A 20,056-nucleotide genomic window follows, 5' to 3' on the forward strand; every position below is an offset into this window, starting at 1 on the left:
TGGCACACAGGTGCGTCTATCAGGCCCCAGGTGAACAGGTTAGCAGGGCTTGGGAGGACATCATAAACTGACTGGACCAAGAACTTAAACTGGTGTGGCTCCGCTTTCCAGAGTTCGGTCCAGGTGATCTTGCGACCAGCTATGTGCTCCCACTTGGTCCAGGCCCCCTGCTTGCTCATTCCCACCACTCTGCTGAAGCGAGCCTCCTCCACCTCGGCGCGAACCTCCTCTTGGACAAGCTTTCTTCTTTCCTTTCCTCTGGCTCTGCTGTAGTTTGGTTTGGTGTTGCTACCCAGCCCAGCCCGACCAGTGGCTATGGTTCCCACCAGGGTGCTGTGCCGCAGCCTCGCCTCTGCCCGCTCCACTGCATCCTGGGCACGCCACTTCCTTCCTGTTCTGACCTCCACACCTGCTGAAGATACTTTCCCATCAGCAGAATCTCTGTAGAGCAGGACTTCTCTGGCCCGGGAAACCTTGAACTCCTCTGCCAGACTACTGAAAGGAAGCTGCAGCTTGGTGTTGTGCCCAAACAAAGCAAAGCTGCTTAGGCTCCGTGGCAGACCCAGCCACCTGCGCAGGGACGAGCTGATCTTCCTCTCAAATCCCTCCACGATGGTCATTGGGAATTCGTACATTAGCAGCGGCCAGAGGAGACGAGGCAGGATGCCATGCTGATATATCCAGGCCTTGAACTTCCCAGGAAGTCCTGACTTGTCCACAGCTGAGAGCCACATGTTGAGGTTATCGCTGGTAGCTTGACGTGCAGCGGTATCCTTCAGATCACCAGTGAAGAGCTTGCCCAGGCTCTTCACTGGCTTTTCTAACACAGATGGAATTTGGGTGTCTGCCAGACTGAAGCGAAAGCGGTCGGTTACCTTTCCTTTTCTTAAGACCAAGGACCTGGACTTAGAGGGCTTGAAACTCATTCTTGCCCAACTAATGAGTCGATCAAGGCCTTGAAGGAGCCATCTGCAACCAGACACTGATGTTGTGGTTACCGTGAGATCATCCATGAATGCTCTAATCGGAGGTTGCCGGGTGCCGGATTTGGACAAAGGGCCTCTGCACTCTACTTCCGCAGACTTCACAAGCATATTCATGGCCAGTGCAAACAGGGACACAGAGATTGTACAGCCTGTGATGATACCTTTCTCTAGACGATGCCAATCTGATGTTGAAGTGCCAGAGGACACCCTCAGACTAAAGTTGTTGTAATAGTCGAGGATGAGATTGCAAATCTTCTCTGGAACGTGGTATCTGCTCAGAGACAACTCCACCAACTTGTGTGGAATTGATCCATAAGCATTGGCGAGGTCCAGCCACAGTACTGTCAAATCGCCTCTGTTCTCTCGTGCCTCACGGATCAGCTGTGTTACCACACCAGTGTGTTCGATGCACCCTGGAACTCCTGGGACTCCTCCCTTCTGCACCGAGGTGTCAATATAGGTGTTCTTCAGGAGAAATCCCATGAGGCGATTGGAAACGATTTTGAAGAAGGTCTTGCACTCAACACTGAGGAGGGAGATTGTCCTAAACTGCTCGATGTTCCTTGCGTTTTCCTCCTTGGGAATCCATACTCCCTCTGCGTACGTCCACTGCTGAGGTACTTTCCCTCTTTTCCAGATCACCCGGAAGATCTTCCAAAGACGCTCCAACAGGCGGGGACACTGTTTGAAAACCTTGTACGGAACTCCACTTGGGCCTGGTGCTGATGCTGTTCTGGCAGATTTGATTGCCTCTTTAACTTCCTTCAGGGTGGGTTCACTGATGTCGAACAGGATGCAGGGTTCTGGTGGGCATATGAGGGCTGCACAGTGGCCGAGGTCTTGCTCTCTCATGCCGTCGCTGTAGGTGTTCTTGATGTGGAGGTTGATTTCCTCCTCGGGACAGGAGAGTTGACCACTGCGTTTCTCTCCCAGCAGCTTCTTTGTGAATCCAAATGGATTTGCAATGAAGGCACTGCGCTTGCGGGCCCTTTCCTTGCCTCTCTTCCTGTGCCACTCGGCACGTCGCAGGGTGAGTAGCCTATCCCTTACCACACCCCTCAGTTCTGCCAAGGCTGCCTTCTCATTCTCGCTTGCCTTCCTGTACTGGCTCCTGAGTACTCTCAGTTCTTGTCTGAGTTGGGAAATCTTGGTTTCCCGCCGGTTTGGAATTGGTGCTGCAGTGGTAGTCTTGGTGGCACGTTCTTCCTTTATGCCAAACCTGTCTGATGCAATGCCAATTATGAATGTGCTCATTGTCTTGAGCCTCTGGTCCACATTACCCTTGGCTGTTGCTTCCAGGGCTGTATTAACATCTTCATCAAACTGTTTCCACTCTGACTCCTTGTTGGCAGCGGGCCACAATATCCGACGATGCTCTGACGGTCTGCTTTGGGGTTGCGCCGGTGGTGCTTGGAGGTTCTGGGCACTGTGGGGAGTGTCCGGGCCTAGATCCTCCTCCGTCTCATCAGGTATATATACATATATGTATATATATATATATATATACATATATATATGTATACGTATACGTATATGTATATGGCGTGGCGAAGTTGGTAGAGTGGCCGTGCCAGCAATCGGAGGGTTGCTGGTTACTGGGGTTCAATCCCCACCTTCTACCATCTTAGTCATGTCCGTTGTGTCCTTGGGCAAGACACTTCACCCTTGCTCCTGATGGCTGCTGGTTAGCGCCTTGCATGGCAGCTCCCGCCATCAGTGTGTGAATGTGTGTGTGAATGGGTGAATGTGGAAATACTGTCAAAGCGCTTTGAGTACCTTGAAGGTAGAAAAGCGCTATACAAGTACAACCCATTTATAATTTATTTATTATTATATATATATATATACATATATATACATTATATATATATATATATATATATATATATATATATATATATATATATATATATATATATATATATATATATATATATACATATATGTATACATATATATATACATATATATATATACATATAGATATATATAAATATATATATACATATACTGTATATATATATATATATACATACATATATATGTATATATATATATACATATATACATACATATATACATACATATGTATATATATATATATATATATATATATATATATATATATATATATATATATATATATATATATATATATATATATACACACACACACACACACATATATACATACATATATACATATATAATGTTCTTTGTTTGCATGGCAGCACTTTTTTCCTCTCAATTTTTCTTTTTTTTTCTTGGTTTTCCTGTTTTTTTCTCAATTTTCCTGTTTTTTTTCCTTAATTTTCTGTTTTTTTCCTCAAAAGGTGCTTATATCCAAGTATGTATTATATTATTAATAACATATACATACATATATATATATATATATATATATATATATATATATACACATATACATACATATATATATATATATATATATATATATATATATATATACATATATATATATATATATATATATATATATATATATATATATATATATATATATATATATATATACATATATACATATGTATGTTTGTATATTTATACATATATTTACTTACATACACACATATATATACATACACATATACATATATACACATATACATTTATACATTTACATATATACATACATACACTTATACATAAATATACACATTCATATAAACGTATACATTTATACACATACATATATGTACACATATATACACTTACACAAACTAATATAATATATCTTTGTATTAATATAAAATACTCAACAACTCCAACTAGTTCGGAAATAACAGCGTTGGGATTGTAATGAGATCCGCAGCAAGGTGGACAACAGAGGCGACAAGGAAGCTATATAGACAGTTAACTAACTGGCGCGCTTGTTTCTGTATTCCTGATGAAAAATGTCTATTTCTCGGCTGTGCTTTGTATGAGCCGCAGCGGTACTCAGTTGTAATACACTTTCCCACCACTTGCGGCAGTAATGACAATATCAAACAAACAGAAGAAGTCTGGAGCTAAAGTCATAGAAGTTTCTTAAGCGCAAACATCATGACGAAAGTTGTGAAGCTGTAATTTAATTTTCAAGTTAATTTTAGTGACAGTTTAACAAACATATAATTTAACAATTTTAGCACTGAGTAGTTGCATGTAAATTTATTTTCATCCCTTTTTATGAGTCCCTTCTCTAGCAGTATATTTGATTAGTATTTATTTTTGTAATCAGTCTGAACCAAGCCTTGATAATAATCTTAGTGATTAACATTTGACAAGGTTGTAAAGGGTATCACACTACTCAGCCTCCCTGGGAAAGTTTACGCCAAGGTACTGGAAAGGAGGGTCCGGCCGATAGTCGAACCTCAGATTCAAGAGGAGCAATGTGGATTCCGTCCTGGTCGTGGAACAACTGACCAACTCTTTACGCTTGCGGGAATCCTGGAGAGGGCCTGGGAGTATGCCTATCCAGTCTACATGTGTTTTGTGGATTTGGAGAAGGCGTATGACCGCGTCCCTCGGGAGATCTTGTGGGAGGTGCTGAGGGAGTACGGAGTGAGGGGAACCCTGCTAAGGGCCATCCAATCTCTGTACAACCAAAGCGAGAGTTGTGTCCGGGTGCTTGGATGTAAGTCGGATCCGTTTCCAGTGGGGGTTGGTCTCCGCCAGGGCTGCGCTCTGTCACCTATCCTGTTTGTGATTTTCATGGACAGGATTTCTAGGCGGAGTCGTGGCCATGGCGGAGAGGGTATACGTCTCGGGGGGCTAAAGGTTGCGTCACTGCTGTTTGCAGATGATGTGGTCCTGATGGCACCTTCGGTTCGTGACCTTCAGCTCTCACTGGATCGGTTCGCAGCCGAGTGTTCAGCGGCTGGAATGAGGATCAGCATCTCCAAATCTGAGGCCATGGTTCTCAGCAGGAAACCGATGGTTTGTACAGTCCGGGTAGGGGACAGGACTCTGTCCCAGGTGGAGGAGTTTAAGTATCTCGGGGTCTTGTTCACGAGTGAGGGAAAGATGGAGAAGGAAATCAGCCGGAGAATCGGAGCAGCTGGGGCAGTATTGCAGTCTCTCTGCCGCACTGTTGTGACGAAACGGGAGCTGAGCCAGAAGGCAAAGCTCTCGGTCTACCGAGCTATCTACATTCCTACTCTCACCTATGGTCATGAAGTGTGGGTAATGACCGAAAGAATAAGATCGCGGATACAAGCGGCCGAAATGAGTTTCCTCAGAAGGGTGGCTGGCATCTCCCTTAGAGATAGGGTGAGAAGTGCAGTCACCCGAGAGAGACTCGGAGTAGAGCCGCTGCTCCTTCGCTTGGAAAGGAGCCAGCTTAGGTGGTTCGGGCATCTCGTGCGGATGCCTCACGAGCGTCTCCCTAGGGAGGTCCTCGTTGCACGTCCCACTGGGAGGAGGCCCCGCGGCAGGCCAAGGACCAGATGGGGGGATTACATCTCCTCTCTGGCCTGGGAACGCTTCGGGATTCCCCAGGAGGAAGTCGCAAATGTTGCTCTGGAGAGGGAAGTCTGGGGGTCTTTGCTGGAGCTGCTGTCCCCGCGACCCGATTCCGGATAAGCGGTTGAAGATGGATGGATGGATGGATGGAAGGTTGTAAACTTTAAGTAGGTTATATATAATTATTGAATACGATTAAAATCAAGAGTAAGATTATTAATTCAGTTAATATTTGAGTGGGCCCTGTGTAGTGGAAAAGTTTGGCCCATGAGGTCAAAGAGGTCAGGAACTCCTGAACACACTGTTTGATTTGAATCACGATTATGTTCTTCTTGTACTTTTCTGCAAAGCACTTTGACCCGCCCTGTGTACAAGTTGTGCTCTATAAATAAACATGCCTTGCCGAAACTACCCCCAAGTTTGAGCGACCATGGTGGTTTATCGCGCCTCTGGTTCAAAGTCAACTCAGAGAGGCTTGGGCCCGCCCGTGACGTTGATAACCCGTGTGACAGGACTGAGGGAAGGTCAATGACTACAAGTTAGCTGGTAACAGGAGTGTGGGGGGGGGGGGGGCAGGTGCATTGTTCAGAATGGTGTGCATATTTGTCTGGATTCCTCTTAATTGTTCTGCTGACTTCAAAAAGTCTTTCAGTAAGGTGATTAAATAGTGCATGATGGAATAATGGCCATGGCTTTGATGTCACTCTGGATAAGCTGACAGCGGAATGCTACCACTAGGTTGCACCTTTGCACGAGTCCCAGGACAAACCTGAACAAAAGGCCGAAACACACACGCACACACACGACTCACACATGCACATTCCAGCCGAGGCTGCAGTAGCTCAAGTGAGGACATTAGTGTATTGTGTGGGTACTGCAGCTACATGCTGGCAGGTGTGTCCAAATGTATTTCCGGCCATCAATCTCCCTTTTTGCTGGCTTCTCCGCCTCTAGTTTTTTATATCCTTCCTAGTGTTGTCCTGTTACCAATATCTTGGTACCGGTACCAACATTATTTCCATACTTTTCGGTACTTTTCTAAATAAAAGGGGACCACAGTGTTTCCCATAAACTGCCAAGATACCTGTGGCGGTGGGGGCGTGGCCACAGGCGTGGTCACCATGACATCATCGAGTAATTTGCATAATTTACTACAATGATATGATTTTCTCTAAAAAGGCTCAAAAAATGTATACTTACTAATTAATAATAACAGTTTTGTTTTAAACGTCCATCCATTCATTTTACAATATAATTACAACACTTTATGTACATATTTATATACAGATTTGAACAATAAGTTATTCACTGAAATATATTTATTCATTGTGGTTCTTACAAAAAATATATCTTATAAAATATAAAAGCTAAAATGTCTCTTAAAGCTCTGCCCTTTTAATTAGTGCATACTAAATAATTTAACTTTAGCCTACTACTACAACCATATTATTTACCAGCAACATAAAGTGAAACAGAGGCAGAGGTGTCCTGCCACAGTCAGTAATAAATACACAGAAAACAGTAGTGGTCAAACACAAATAAGGCAACAAGAGAAGTATCCTACACTTCTCTTTTGTAAAGTAAATCTGAACAGCCTATATGGGCATCTACATCAAATATATGATTTGCCTGAGAAGCTGGACAGGACAAAAAAAAACAACAACAAAAAAAAATAAATGTATTAAGTTTTTTATTTGTGGCGGACGTAATTCTTTCGTGGCGGGCCGCCACAAATAAATGAATGTGTGGGAAACACTGGACCACAAAAAATTGCATTATTGGCTTCATTTAAAAAAAAAAAAAGAATATTACGGTACATTAAACATATGTTTCTTATTGCAAGTTTATCCTTAAATAAAATACTGAACGTACTAGACAACTTGTCTTTTATTAGTAAGTAAGCAAACAAAGGCTCCTAATTTAGCTGCTGACGTATGCAGTTCTATTATTTTGTCAAGATTATTAAGGACAAGTGGTAGAAAATGAATTATTAATGTGCTTGTTCATTTGCTGTTAATATCTGCTTACTTTCTCTCTTAACATGTTCTATCTACACTTCTGTTAAAATGTAATATTCACTTATTCTTCTGTTGTTTGATACTTTACATTAGTTTTGGATGATACCACAAATTTGGGTATAAATCTGATACCAAGTCGTTACAGGATCATACATTGTTTATATTCAAAGTCCTCATGTGTCCAGGGACATATTTCCCGAGTCTATAAACATAATATAATTTTTTTTTAAACGAAAGAAGATGTTATAATATCGACTAGATACGCTACTGTACTTGGTATTATTTCAGTGAATGTTAGGTGTAGATCCACCAATGGAGTTTGTTTACATTTTGACCGGTATTTTTTAGAGGTGGTATAGTACCGAAAATGATTCATTAGTATCGCGGTACTATACTAATACCGGCATACCGCACAACCCTAATCCTTCCATATCTGTATGACATGTAAGGGAGCATACAACACTTTATGGATTTAATACATTGTCAGGTTTCCTGGTGAGCAACCATGAAATATTGTGAACATTCAAATGAAAACAGTTGTGGGCTCCTTCACGTAGATTATAGCTAAGGCTGGGCCGATAAAACGATGTCAATAAACATCGCGATAGACATGTCATCGATATCAATATAAAATGTGTTCGATAAAACGTTCGATAGATCTGTAGGTTTTGTGGTCGGAACGAATGAAGCACACTGAGTCTGTAAAACAGGAAGTGGTCACGTTAAACAGCGAAATCGTGTAACAGTGCCAAATTTCAAGTTTGGTTGCGCCGTCTCGCTGTCCCGCTGTTGCTTTCATGCGCGGCGTGAGAAGAGAAACTAGACGAGTGCTGCAGAGAGCAAAGAAATTGTAGATAAAACAGGAAAAGTTACCGCGATAGTATGGCAGTTTTAAAAATGTTTTTCAAACGCACTGTAGGCCTTCGCCGCGTTCATCTTTTCTTTTCCGGAAACAACAGGTAGGGACTACAGTGCAGGACTGTATAACTAAAATAAATAACGAAATATAGCAAATGTGCTGCTTTAAAACAACAATTTGATCCAATAAATTTCAAATAATAATTACTGCATAACATATATTCATTTCCACACTTAAATAAGAATAACAGACCAAATAAATGTTACACAGACCACGCAACTTCCTGGCACTAAACCTGCAAGAAATAGTTCTTCTCAGTGGCAACCTGAAGCAAGTGTTCGGACTAAAAATACCGCGGTATCAGTTTTGGTCCATATCACGTAGGGGGGTAACGGTACGTGTATTTGTATTGAACCGTTTCGGTACGGGGGTTCCGGTTCGGTTTGGAGGTGTACCGAACGAGTTTCCACATGGATATATTAAGTAGCGTAACGTACGTTGTGTAAACAATGCACACCGAGGCACAACACACGGCATGCTAGCAGCTAACGGGCTAGGATAGACTGACCATACGTCCTCTTTTCACCGGACATGTCCTCTTTTGCGGAGCTGTCAGGGCGGAGTTTCTTAAATGCCTCAAATGTCTGGCATTTTGAGTTAGGGTTGCGTGTATTTTCAATGTACATTCAGGGTTAAGAAGGGGTTGAAAACAAAATTGTGCGCGCAGCAGCATTGGTGAGGGAGGGGCAGAGACAGAGAGAGCGAGAGAATTATGATAAACGCGCATGCATCGCCAGTCTCTGCTTTTTATCCATAGATTTATCAGATTTAATTTTTTATTTTCTATAGCAGGGGTGTCAAAAGTGTGCCCCGGAGGCCATTTGCGGCCCACAGCTAATAGAACCTTTATTTAACCAGATAAGAAAACCCATTGAGATCAAGATCTCTTTCACAAGGGTGACCTGGCCAAGAGGTCAACAGCACATGTCACAGAGCAGTTTCAAAAATAATACATTAAGACATACATTTTAAAATACATAAGAGAACTGTAAAACAACAGAGATTTACATCTTTAAAAACACAGGCACTGTGCAAACGTCTCTCGCTGTTTGTCCCTCAGGACAGAACGGAAGGCTCCAAATGGAAGTAGTTCTGTAAGTTTCAGTTTCGTCTGCAATGCATTCCATGCCATAGGGGCAGCAATGCCAAAAGCTCTTTTGCCAAATTCAGTCCGTACATGAGGAACAGTTAAAACATACAAATTGTTAGAACGTAACGCATAAGAGCTGCTTTTTCTTTGTAACAGAGTACACAAGTATGGAGGTATTAAACCTAAAAGAGCCTTATAAATGATAGTCAGCCAATGTGTGTATCTGCGTGCACTCAATGAAGATAAGTCTGACTTCATATACAGTTGACAATGGTGGGTGAGACTACGACAGCCAGTAACAAATCTTAGTGCTGAATGAAAAACAGTGTCCAAGGACTGGAGGCATTTAGATGAAGCACTAAAATAAAGCACGTCTCCGTAATCAATTACAGGCAAGATAGTTGCTGTCACCAATTTCTTTCTGACTTTAAGAGAGAAGCAGTTTTTATTTCTAAAAAAGAAACCAAGCTTTACCCTAAGCTTAGAGACCAAGTTGTTAATATGGGCTTTAAATGAAAGCTCCTGATCAAGAGTAAAACCCAAGTACTTGTAATTTAAGACCTGCTCTATAGGGTTTCCATTTGATGTTACAATATTTGGAATATTTTCCAGTAGCACCCTTGAATGAGAAAAAACCATTACCTTGCTTTTATCTGTATTTAAAACCAATTTAAGATCAAATAAGCGAGCCTGGATGACATCAAAAGCAACTTGTAAAAACTCAAAAGCCTGAGTGATGGAGGTTGAACAGCAATAAATAATGGTGTCGTCTGCATAAAAATGGTACATTGCATTTGACAAATTATTACAAAGATTATTTATGTAGATAGAAAATAAAATGGGCCCCAGCACTGAGCCTTGTGGAACGCCTTTGGTAATGTCCAGTAATGAAGAGGTGGTCCCAGCCACCTGTACACGTTGTGTTCTGCTGGAGAGATAGTCTGTGAACCAAGCAGCTGCATTTTTAGATAATCCAACGTGATGAAGGGCTTGAATTAACAGACTGTGGTCTACTGTGTCAAATGCTTTTGACAAATCAATAAATAGGGCGACACAATATTTCTTGCCGTCTACAGCCTCGATTAAATCATTGAGGACCTTAAGAGCAGCTGTAATAGTGCTATGCTGTTTTCTAAAACCAGATTGAAATGGAGATAAAATATTGTTTGATTCTAAAAAATCCTCTAGCTGGTTACTGATGATCTTCTCAAACAATTTTGCTAAAATGCATAATTTAGAAATTGGTCTGTAATTATTTATATTTGTGGGTTCACCCCCTTTTAGCAGGGGAAGAACAAAGGCTGATTTCCAGATTTTTGGAATGCTTTTACTTTTTAGACTTAGGTTAAAAATATGCGAGAGAGGCTCAGCAACAAAATCAGCAGCCAATTTTAAGGAAAAGGGTTCAATTTGGTCAGGTCCTGCTGCTTTAGTTGTGTCCAGGCTCTTTAGTGCACTGTTTACCTCGGATATTGATACAGGTGTGAACTCAAAAGTGCAGGTGCTGCGTCTATTTACAACCTGTGGTGTATTTGGTATATTAACATTAGTTAAACCAACATTTGACAATTGAGGATTCAACGACTCAAACAAGGATCCGGCAGAAACAAAATACTCATTAAAACCATTTGATATAGTTGTCTTATCAGACTAAGTACCAGATTGAGTAATTAAAGGACTTGGAAAGTCATTTGTTGTCACATGATTTAAAGAAGCTTTTATGGTTTGCCAAAACTTTTTGGGATCATTTATATGTTTTTTGCATTCATGCAGGTAAAAATTAGACTTGGCCCTCTTAACAAGCGAAGTACATTTATTTCTAAGCTGGCGAAAGCTAAGCCAGTCAGCCTCTGTCTTTGTTTTTCGAGCCCTGGCCCAAGCAACGTCTCTCTCTTTGAGAAGGTTTCCAATTGCAGAGGAAAACCAGGGATTATTTCGACCTTTAACTCTAAGTTTTCGAAAGGGATCATGTTTATTGACTATACGTTGAAATTCATTATAAAAGTATTTCAACGCTATCTCAATATCATCAATTAAAGCAACTCTGTTCCACTGAAAGGCAGCTAAATCGTATATAAAAGCTGGGAGGCAAAAGTTTTTAATATTTATTTTGCATGTAATAGTGGGTTTTGATTTTGGTAGCTTGCAGTTTCTTACAGCTGCAATTGTACAATGGTCACTCAAGTCATTGGCAAACACCCCAGTGCCAGTGTACTTATGGGGAGCGTTGGTTAGAATTAGATCAAGTAAAGATGATTTTGAGGAGTTTTTAGTATTGGGTCGAGTTGGGGAAGTGATTAATTGAGTTAAGTTTAGTGAGTTGCATACAGCTTTAAGGTTATCAGAAGAGGAAGTCAACCAGTCAAAATTTAAATCACCAACCAAGAGAAGTTCACTAGCTTTTAACCCACTCATAAAGGATTCAAGCGAGGCAAGAGCTTCAGTGGAGGCAGAGGGAGGTCTATAACAGCCTACAATTGCGAGAGGTTGGCCATGTGAGAATTCAAGCTGCAGGGCAAGGAGTTCAAATTGTTTAGTGATTGACAGTGATGATAATAAGGTAACATTAAAATTTAATGTTTTAAAGGCCCACGGCACATTCTAAAAATACTATTAAAATAAACAAAAACATAACAAAAGTGAAAAAAAAAAGCTTAAAGGTTAAATGTAATTTAGAAAAAGTTGCAATGTTGACTAATAAAACAAAGCTGTTTTTTTTTTTCTTTCAAACGGTCATTGCTCAAAACATAATATTGAATCAAAATCAATGTTATTATGAATTATTGACCTATCCAAGGTTCCGATTACTTCACATCAAATATTCCACTAACAAAAATATTTTTGGTGGAAGATTTTGCAAATTTGGTAAATAAATAACCAAAAAATTTATATTTTGTTGTTTTCTTACAGTACCGAAAATGAACCGAACCGTGACCTCTAAACCGAGGTACGTACCGAACCGAAATTTTTGTGTACCGTTACACCCCTAATATTAACTGAAGCTTGTCCTTCCAACATGAAAACCTAGTGATACAATGACCTCCACCTTCCCTGTATGCATGTATAAAACTCACCTACATCACTGCTATATATCTGCAACGGCTTGGCTCTGAATGGAGAACTGACATGTTTTGTTTGAGCTGCAAGTGGAGTCATGCTCAAGCAGCAGACCAATACAGCTCATTGCGACTGGAATGCGTCAAGAAAGCAAGACCCTCTCACGGCTTTCTGCTTCTTATAGCTCAGCTATCAAGGTATTAAGGAATAACAGGGTAGTCCTTTTACCGCTATGTATCGTCTTGGTATCGTCTTACAAAAACCTCTGCCTCAAGGAACGAGTTCTAGATTTTGACAAGTCGTCTGTCAAAGCAGACAGGTAGACAAAACCCACAAACTGGATTTGGACACATGATTGAAAAGAGGCTTCAGACTGACCCCTGACCCCCGTTTTCACCATGTTGCAGGTTCTAAGCAGTGAGATTGTTACAAGGCGATGTTGAGCATTTAAATTACCGGTAGAATGGAAATCAAGTTGCCTCTGTATTGAAGCTATTATCATATATATCTGATTTATGACACCAACAGACTAACAAAGTTTGCGAGTAAATAGATATGATCAAATTAGTATTAATCTCACAGAGATTCCCAAGCTATTTTGAGAAGAGAATGAGCCAGTCACCTGATCTGTGATGTAGAGGAGGAACCACAGATCCCTTACCCATCAACAACAATGCTAGTCAAGCAGAGTTTGTGAGAGCCAACAACGATTATTAGAGATGTCCGATAATGGCTTTTTTGCCGATACCCGATATTGTCCAACTCTTAATTACCGATTCCGATATCAACCGATATTGATATATACAGTCGTGGAATTAACACATTATTATGCCTAATTTTGTTGTGATGCCCCGCTGGATGCATTAAACAATGTAACAAGGTTTTCCAAATTAAATCGACTCAAGTTATGGAAAAAAGTGCCAACATGGCACTGCCATATTTATTATTGAAGTCACAAAGTGCATTATTTTTTTTAACATGCCTCAAAACAGCAGCTTGGAATTTGGGACAGGGAGGAGGTTGAGGTGGGCGGGGTTGAGGTGGGGGGTAGGGGTTAGCGGGGGTGTATATTGTAGCGTCCCGGAAGAGTTAGTGCTGCAAGGGGTTCTGGGTATTTGTTCTGTTGTGTTTATGTTGTGTTACGGTGCGGATGTTCTCCCGAAATGTGTTTGTCATTCTTGTTTGGTGTGGGTTCACAGTGTGGCGCATATTTGTAACAGTAATAAAGTTGTTTATACGGCTGTTGACCAAGTATGCCTTGCATTCACTTGTGTGTGTGAAAAGCCGTAGATATTATGTGACTGGGCCGGCACGCAAAGGCAGTGCCTTTAAGGTTTATTGGCGCTCTGTACTCCTCCCTACGTCCGTGTACACAGCGGCGTTTTAAAAAGCAATACGTTTTACTTTTTGAAACCGATACCGATAATTTTGAAACCGATACCGATGGCAGAGGGGCTAGTGCATCTGCCTCACAATACGAAGGTCCTGAGTAGTCGTGAGTTCAATCCCGGCCTCGGGATCTTTCATGTTCTCTCCGTGACTGCGTGGGTTCCCTCCGGGTACTCCGGCTTCCTCCCACCTCCAAAGACATGCACCTGGGGATAGGTTGATTGGCAACACTAAATTGGCCCTAGTGTGTGAATGTGAGTGTGAATGTTGTCTGTCTATCTGTGTTAGCCCTGCGATGAGGTGGCGACTTGTCCAGGGTGTACCCCGCCTTCCGCCCGATTGTAGCTGAGATAGGCTCCAGCGCCCCCCGCGACCCCGAAGGGAATAAGCGGTAGAAAATGGATGGATGGATGGATACCGATAATTTCCGATATTAAATTTTAAAGCATTTATCTCTATTTAGAATGCATAAAAAAGTCAAGCATGTGTGTTCTTGTCTTTCATAAGGACTGTGAATGATAAACAGCACATCTTTCACGTTTCGGTGTATTTCCAGTGAGATTGATCAGAGTGCAGAAGTGTGACTACAGTGACGTAGAATCTACGGAAATTACCGAAGGTATTCAGAGCGGAATATTCAAAATGGCAGCCTGAATTTGTGGTATTTTGCGATGTTCAAACGGTATTTTCACACGTTTTGCAGATCGTAAACACAATTGCATATGGTTGAATGGATACAATGAAACACAAGTGTATAAAGTCAACTTGTTTTTACACTCTACTGCTACTTTAAGACATAAAAAAAGGTACATTACCTCTCCAAAGGCTCCTCGTCCAATCACTTTGAGGATTTCAAAGTCTTCTTTGTGCAGGCGCATCTGCTTCACTTTGGACGTGAAGGGTTTGGCTGTGGAGAAGAAAAAGGTAAGGTCAAGTTCAAGTGGTGACTTTTAGGCTATGCTCACACTGCAGGGCGGGATGTCCAATTCGGACTTTTTTGTCAAATCTGAACTTTTTAGTGGTTGTTCACAGGGCCAGCTTTACGCACGCACGCACGCACCAAAGTTAAGTTAAGTTAAGTTAAAGTACCAATGATTGTCACACACACACTAGGTGTGGTGAAATTTATCCTCTGCATTTGACCCATCACCCTTGATCATCCCCTGGGAGGTGAGGGGAGCAGTGAGCAGCAGCGGTGCCGCGCCCGGAAGTCATTTTTGGTGATTTAACCCCCAATTCCAACCCTTGATGCTGAGTGCCAAGCAGGGAGGTAATGGGTCCCATTTTTATAGTCTTTGGTATGACTCGACCGGGGTTTGAACTCACAACCTACCGATCTCAGGGCGGACACTCTAACCACTGGGCCAGTGGTCCCCAACCTTTTTGTAGCTGCGGACCGGTCAACGCTTGAGGGGGGGGTTATGGTGGAATTTGTTTTGTTTTTTGTTTATTTCTCATAAAGAAATACAATCATGTGTACTTACGGACTGTATCCCTGCAGACTGTATTGATTTATATTGATATATAATGTTTATATTGTGTTTTTTATGTTGATTTAATTAAAAAAAATAAAAACTTTTTTTTTTTTTTTTTTTTTTAATTTCTTGTGTACCAATCGGTCCGCGGCACGGTGGTTGGGGACCACTGCACTAGGCCACTTGCACTTTAGAATGCATAAAAAAGTCAAGCATGTGTGTTCTTGTCTTACTTAAGGATTGTGAGTGAAAGTCACCATTTCCCTCGTTTGTAGAGAGCAATTCAAATAACTCCCTAGTTGCCATGCTAATGTTAGCATGTTAACATTAAAATGCTAACTTTTTTTTGCTACCATTTTAGTAAATATGTTGTTTTCAACATAATAATCATTAATTTAGTTATTTGCCGCCATCTTAAAAGTATGCCAGGCCTTCATCTGTTAGCATAGTAATATTTGCATTCTAACGTTTCATGCTAGCATTTTAGCTAAGTTTGTACGTTTTGATTGATTTGATTGATTGAGACTTTTATTAGTAGATAGCACAATACAGTACATATTCCGTACCACTAAATGGTAACACCCGAATAAGTTTACTTGTTTAAGTCGGGGTCCACGTAATCAATTTGTGGTACAAATATATACTATCAGCATAATACAGTCATCACACAAGTTAATCATCAGAGTATATACTTTGAATTATTTACATTATTTACAATCCGGGGGGTGGGATGTGGAGGTGGTTGGGGCGGGGGGATTTAGGTTTGGTTGATATCAGCACTTCAGTCATCAACTATTATATCATCTGAGAAATGGACATTGAAACAGTGTAGGTCTGGCTTGGTAGGATATGTACAGCAAGTAGTGAACATAGTGAGCTCAGAAAGCATAAGAATGAGTATATACATTTGATTATTTACATTGGATTAATTGCAATCAGGGAAGGTGGGATGTGGTGGGGGATGGGGTTAGTTTAGGGTTGTAGTTGCCTGGAGGTGTTCTTTTAGTGTGGTTTTGAAGGAGGATAGAGATGCACTTTCTTTTACACCTGTTGGGAGTGCATTCCACATTGATGTGGCATAGAAGGAGAATGAGTTAAGACCTTTGTTAGATCGGAATCTGGGTTTAACGTGGTTAGTGGAGCTCCCCTTGGTGTTGTGGTTATGGCGGTTATTTACGTTATGGAAGTAGTTTGACATGTACTTCGGTATCAGGGAGGTGTAGCGGATTTTATAGACTAGGCTCAGTGCAAGTTGTTTCACTCTGTCCTCCACCCTGAGGCAGCCCACTTTGGAGAAGTGGGTAGGAGTGAGGTGTAGCTTCAACCTAATAATCATGGATCTCGTCACTTGGTGCTATCGCAGAAAGGTGCTAGCTGTTCTCTTGCCATCATGCTAATGTTAGAACGCTAAAAATGTGTTTGCTAACTTTATAGCTAACTTCTTAATCAAATAACCATGGATTTTGTTACTTGCCGCCATCTTTGAAGTATGCTAGCGGTTTCCCTGTTAGCATGCTAACTTTGCATACTAGCGTTTTAGCTAATTTCATATATTTAGCGCTCATAATCATGGATTCTGATACTTTGTACCCTCTCGGAAGTATGGCAACTCTTTCAGCTATATACCAACATTTGGCATTTCGAGATTCATACTACATTTCAGTCATTACATCAGCATTTTAGTTCAGCTTCAGCATTGGAGCATTCACCCGAAATTTCTTCAGAAATTGCCAATTCTACTTATTATTATTATTATTATTATACAGATGGACTTTTTAGTTGGACTTTGTAAGGTTAAATATTTAACCTGCTGATATGCAATATGACAAGTTTGCCATTTGTCCACACCCCGCTACCCTTGTGTGTCGGTGTGGGTGTGTGCCACGACTTTACAGACACCACAAGTAAATCAAAGGGAAATGACATGTTCACACCTTCAAAAGGTGGGGAAACGCCTGGTGAAATGAAACAAACACATTAGCTCATTAAGTGCTCATTAATAAAGTGGGGCTGACGTAATGGGACTGCTGCACGACGTACCACACACTGTACTACACACTGTACCACACACCGCACTACACAGCATAGCACACAGCGTACTACATGTCGTACTACACACTGTGCTACAAGTCGTACTACACACTGTGCTACATGTCGTACTACACACTGTGCTACATGCCGTACTACACACTGTGCTACATGCCGTACTACATGCCATACTAAACACTGTACTACATTTCGTACTACACACTGTGCTACATGCCGTACAACACATTGTACTACACGCCGTACACTACACACTGTACTACACAGCATACCACACAGTGTACTACATGTCATACTACACACTGTGCTACATGCCGTACTAAACACTGTAACACACACCGTACTACACACTGTACACACGCCATACTACACACTGTACACACGCCGTACTACACACTGTAAACATGCCATACTACACACCGTACCACAGACTGTACTACATGTCAGTGTTTCCCACACATTCATTTGTTTGTGGTGGCCCGCCACGAAAGAATTACGTCCGCCACAAATAATACAATTTTTTTTACATTTTTTTAAATTTTTTATTTTTTTGGGTCCTGTCCAGCTTCTCAGGCAAATCATATAGTTGATGTAGATGCCCATATAGGCTGTTCAGATTTACTTTACAAAAGAGAAGTGTAGGATACTTCTCTTGTTGCCTTATTTGTATTTGACCACTACTGTTTTCTGTTTATTTGTTACTGACTGTGGCAGGACACCTCTGCCTCTGTTTCACTTTATGTTGCTGGTAAATAATATGGTTGTAGTAGTAGGCTAAAGTTAAATTATTTAGTATGCACTAATTAAAGGGGCAGAGCTTTAAGAGACATTTTAGCTTTTATATTTTATAAGATATATTTTTTGTAAGAACCACAATTAATAAATATATATTCAGTGAATAACTTATTGTTCAAATCTGTATATAAATATGTACATAAAGTGTTGTAATTATATTGTAAAATGGATGGATGGATGGACGTTTAAAACAAAACTGTTATTATTATTAGTAAGTATACATTTTTTTAGCCTTTTTAGAGAAAATCATATCATTGTAGTAAATTATGCAAATGACACGATGATGTCATGGTGACCACGTCCATAGCCACGCCCCCACCGCCACAGGTATCTTGGCAGTTTATGGGAAACACTGCATGTTGTACTACACACTGTACTATATGTCGTACTACACACTGTACTACATGCCGTACTACACACTGTACTACATGCCGTACTACACACTGTACTACATGCCGTACTACACACTGTACTACATGCCGTACTACGCAGCGTGTGTAGCTTCAACAGACAAAACACTTAGGGCGTATAGCAGTACTAGCAGGGAAAAATAGTTGTCACATTGTTCAATTCCCTTCGAGCCAGTAAAAAAAAAAAAAAAGCTGTTAAAAAGTATTTCATTCAAGAAATAAGTTTCAAGTTGTCACCTTATTGATCTGATTGATTTGTAACACTATTGAATAATTATAGGTATCTTTATTGATTTATCTGAGTTTATTTGCATGCAATATGCAACGCTACATTTCTCTTCTATAGTATTTTATTCAAGACAGAAGTTTTAAGTTTGCACTTTATTAATCTCAATGTTAGAGATTAGTATTGTATTTCGATACTTTGATACCTTTCTAAATAAAGGGGACCACAAAAAAATTGCATTATTGCCTTTATTTTAACAAAAAATCTGACGGTAAATTAAACCTTTAGGTATCGATCCGATACCAAGTAGTACAAGATCATACATTGGTCGTATTCAAAGTCCTCGTGTGTATTTCCTGAGTTTATGAACATAATATGATGTTTTTAAAAAGGAAAAAAGATCTCGTGACAATAAAAAATAAATGATCTAATCATCGACTAGATACGCTCTTGTACTTGATATCATTACAGTGGATGTCAGGTGTAGATCTGTCATGGCGTTTATTAAATTTGAATATCTGGCAAATTGACAGTTGCTTATTTGTTGCCATTTTGTGGACAATGTGAGTGACTCGGGCCATGGAGTGTAATTTCTAAAGACGACAAGCACAGCATTCACTTATACAACCCAATCCACACAACCTTCCCTAGTCATGGTGCAGGAAAAAAATTCAACCAGCACAAAAAGTCAACACTCATGGTCACACATAACACAACCTGCTCACTGAACTTTGTGGATATTGTAAAAAAATTCAAAATCACACCCATTTTAAATCCACTGCAAGGCATGATGGGTAAGATGCAAAAAACACTCTCCACACCATGTTTGTCACATTTTAGCAGCTTGATATTTCTGATTGATTAAAAAACTTTATGGAAGTAAACAAGGTAGGAGTTAAAATTTCACAAATAATTATTAATTATATATCCATTATATTATCATAATATGTACACAAACATATTTGTAGGATATAGTTACTTTGCATGAAGTCGGCTTTCGGCCCTGGGCCAAATTATTTTAGCCCAATGTGGCCCCCCCGGTCATAAGGTTTGGACACCCCCGGGTCATAGGATGCTTATTTCTAGCCAAACTATTTGACAAATGGGACTGGTTTAGTGCATGGACACGTACTGACTAAGTAAGCGTGTCCACTGGGGGGCACACATGGCATCGAACCGTCCCG

At 40.6% G+C, this 20,056-nt stretch overlaps 2 protein-coding genes across 2 annotated transcripts in view; both read right to left on the reverse strand.

Annotated features, from left to right (window-relative positions):
- Positions 1-2,240, reverse strand: part of LOC133641185 (uncharacterized) — a 13,818-nt gene extending 11,578 nt beyond the window's left edge. Inside the window, exon 1 of the mRNA XM_062035119.1 lies at positions 1-2,240. This exon is cut by the window's left edge and continues 627 nt beyond it. Coding sequence (XP_061891103.1) covers positions 1-2,240 — 2,240 coding nt within the window.
- Positions 1-20,056, reverse strand: part of LOC133640669 (serine/threonine-protein kinase MRCK alpha-like) — a 227,817-nt gene that overhangs the window by 123,762 nt on the left and 83,999 nt on the right. Inside the window, 1 exon segment of the mRNA XM_062034224.1 lies at positions 14,736-14,827. Coding sequence (XP_061890208.1) covers positions 14,736-14,827 — 92 coding nt within the window.

This window comes from Entelurus aequoreus, linkage group LG23 (genome assembly GCF_033978785.1).
Source record: "Entelurus aequoreus isolate RoL-2023_Sb linkage group LG23, RoL_Eaeq_v1.1, whole genome shotgun sequence".
In the NCBI taxonomy this organism is placed as follows: domain Eukaryota; kingdom Metazoa; phylum Chordata; class Actinopteri; order Syngnathiformes; family Syngnathidae; genus Entelurus; species Entelurus aequoreus.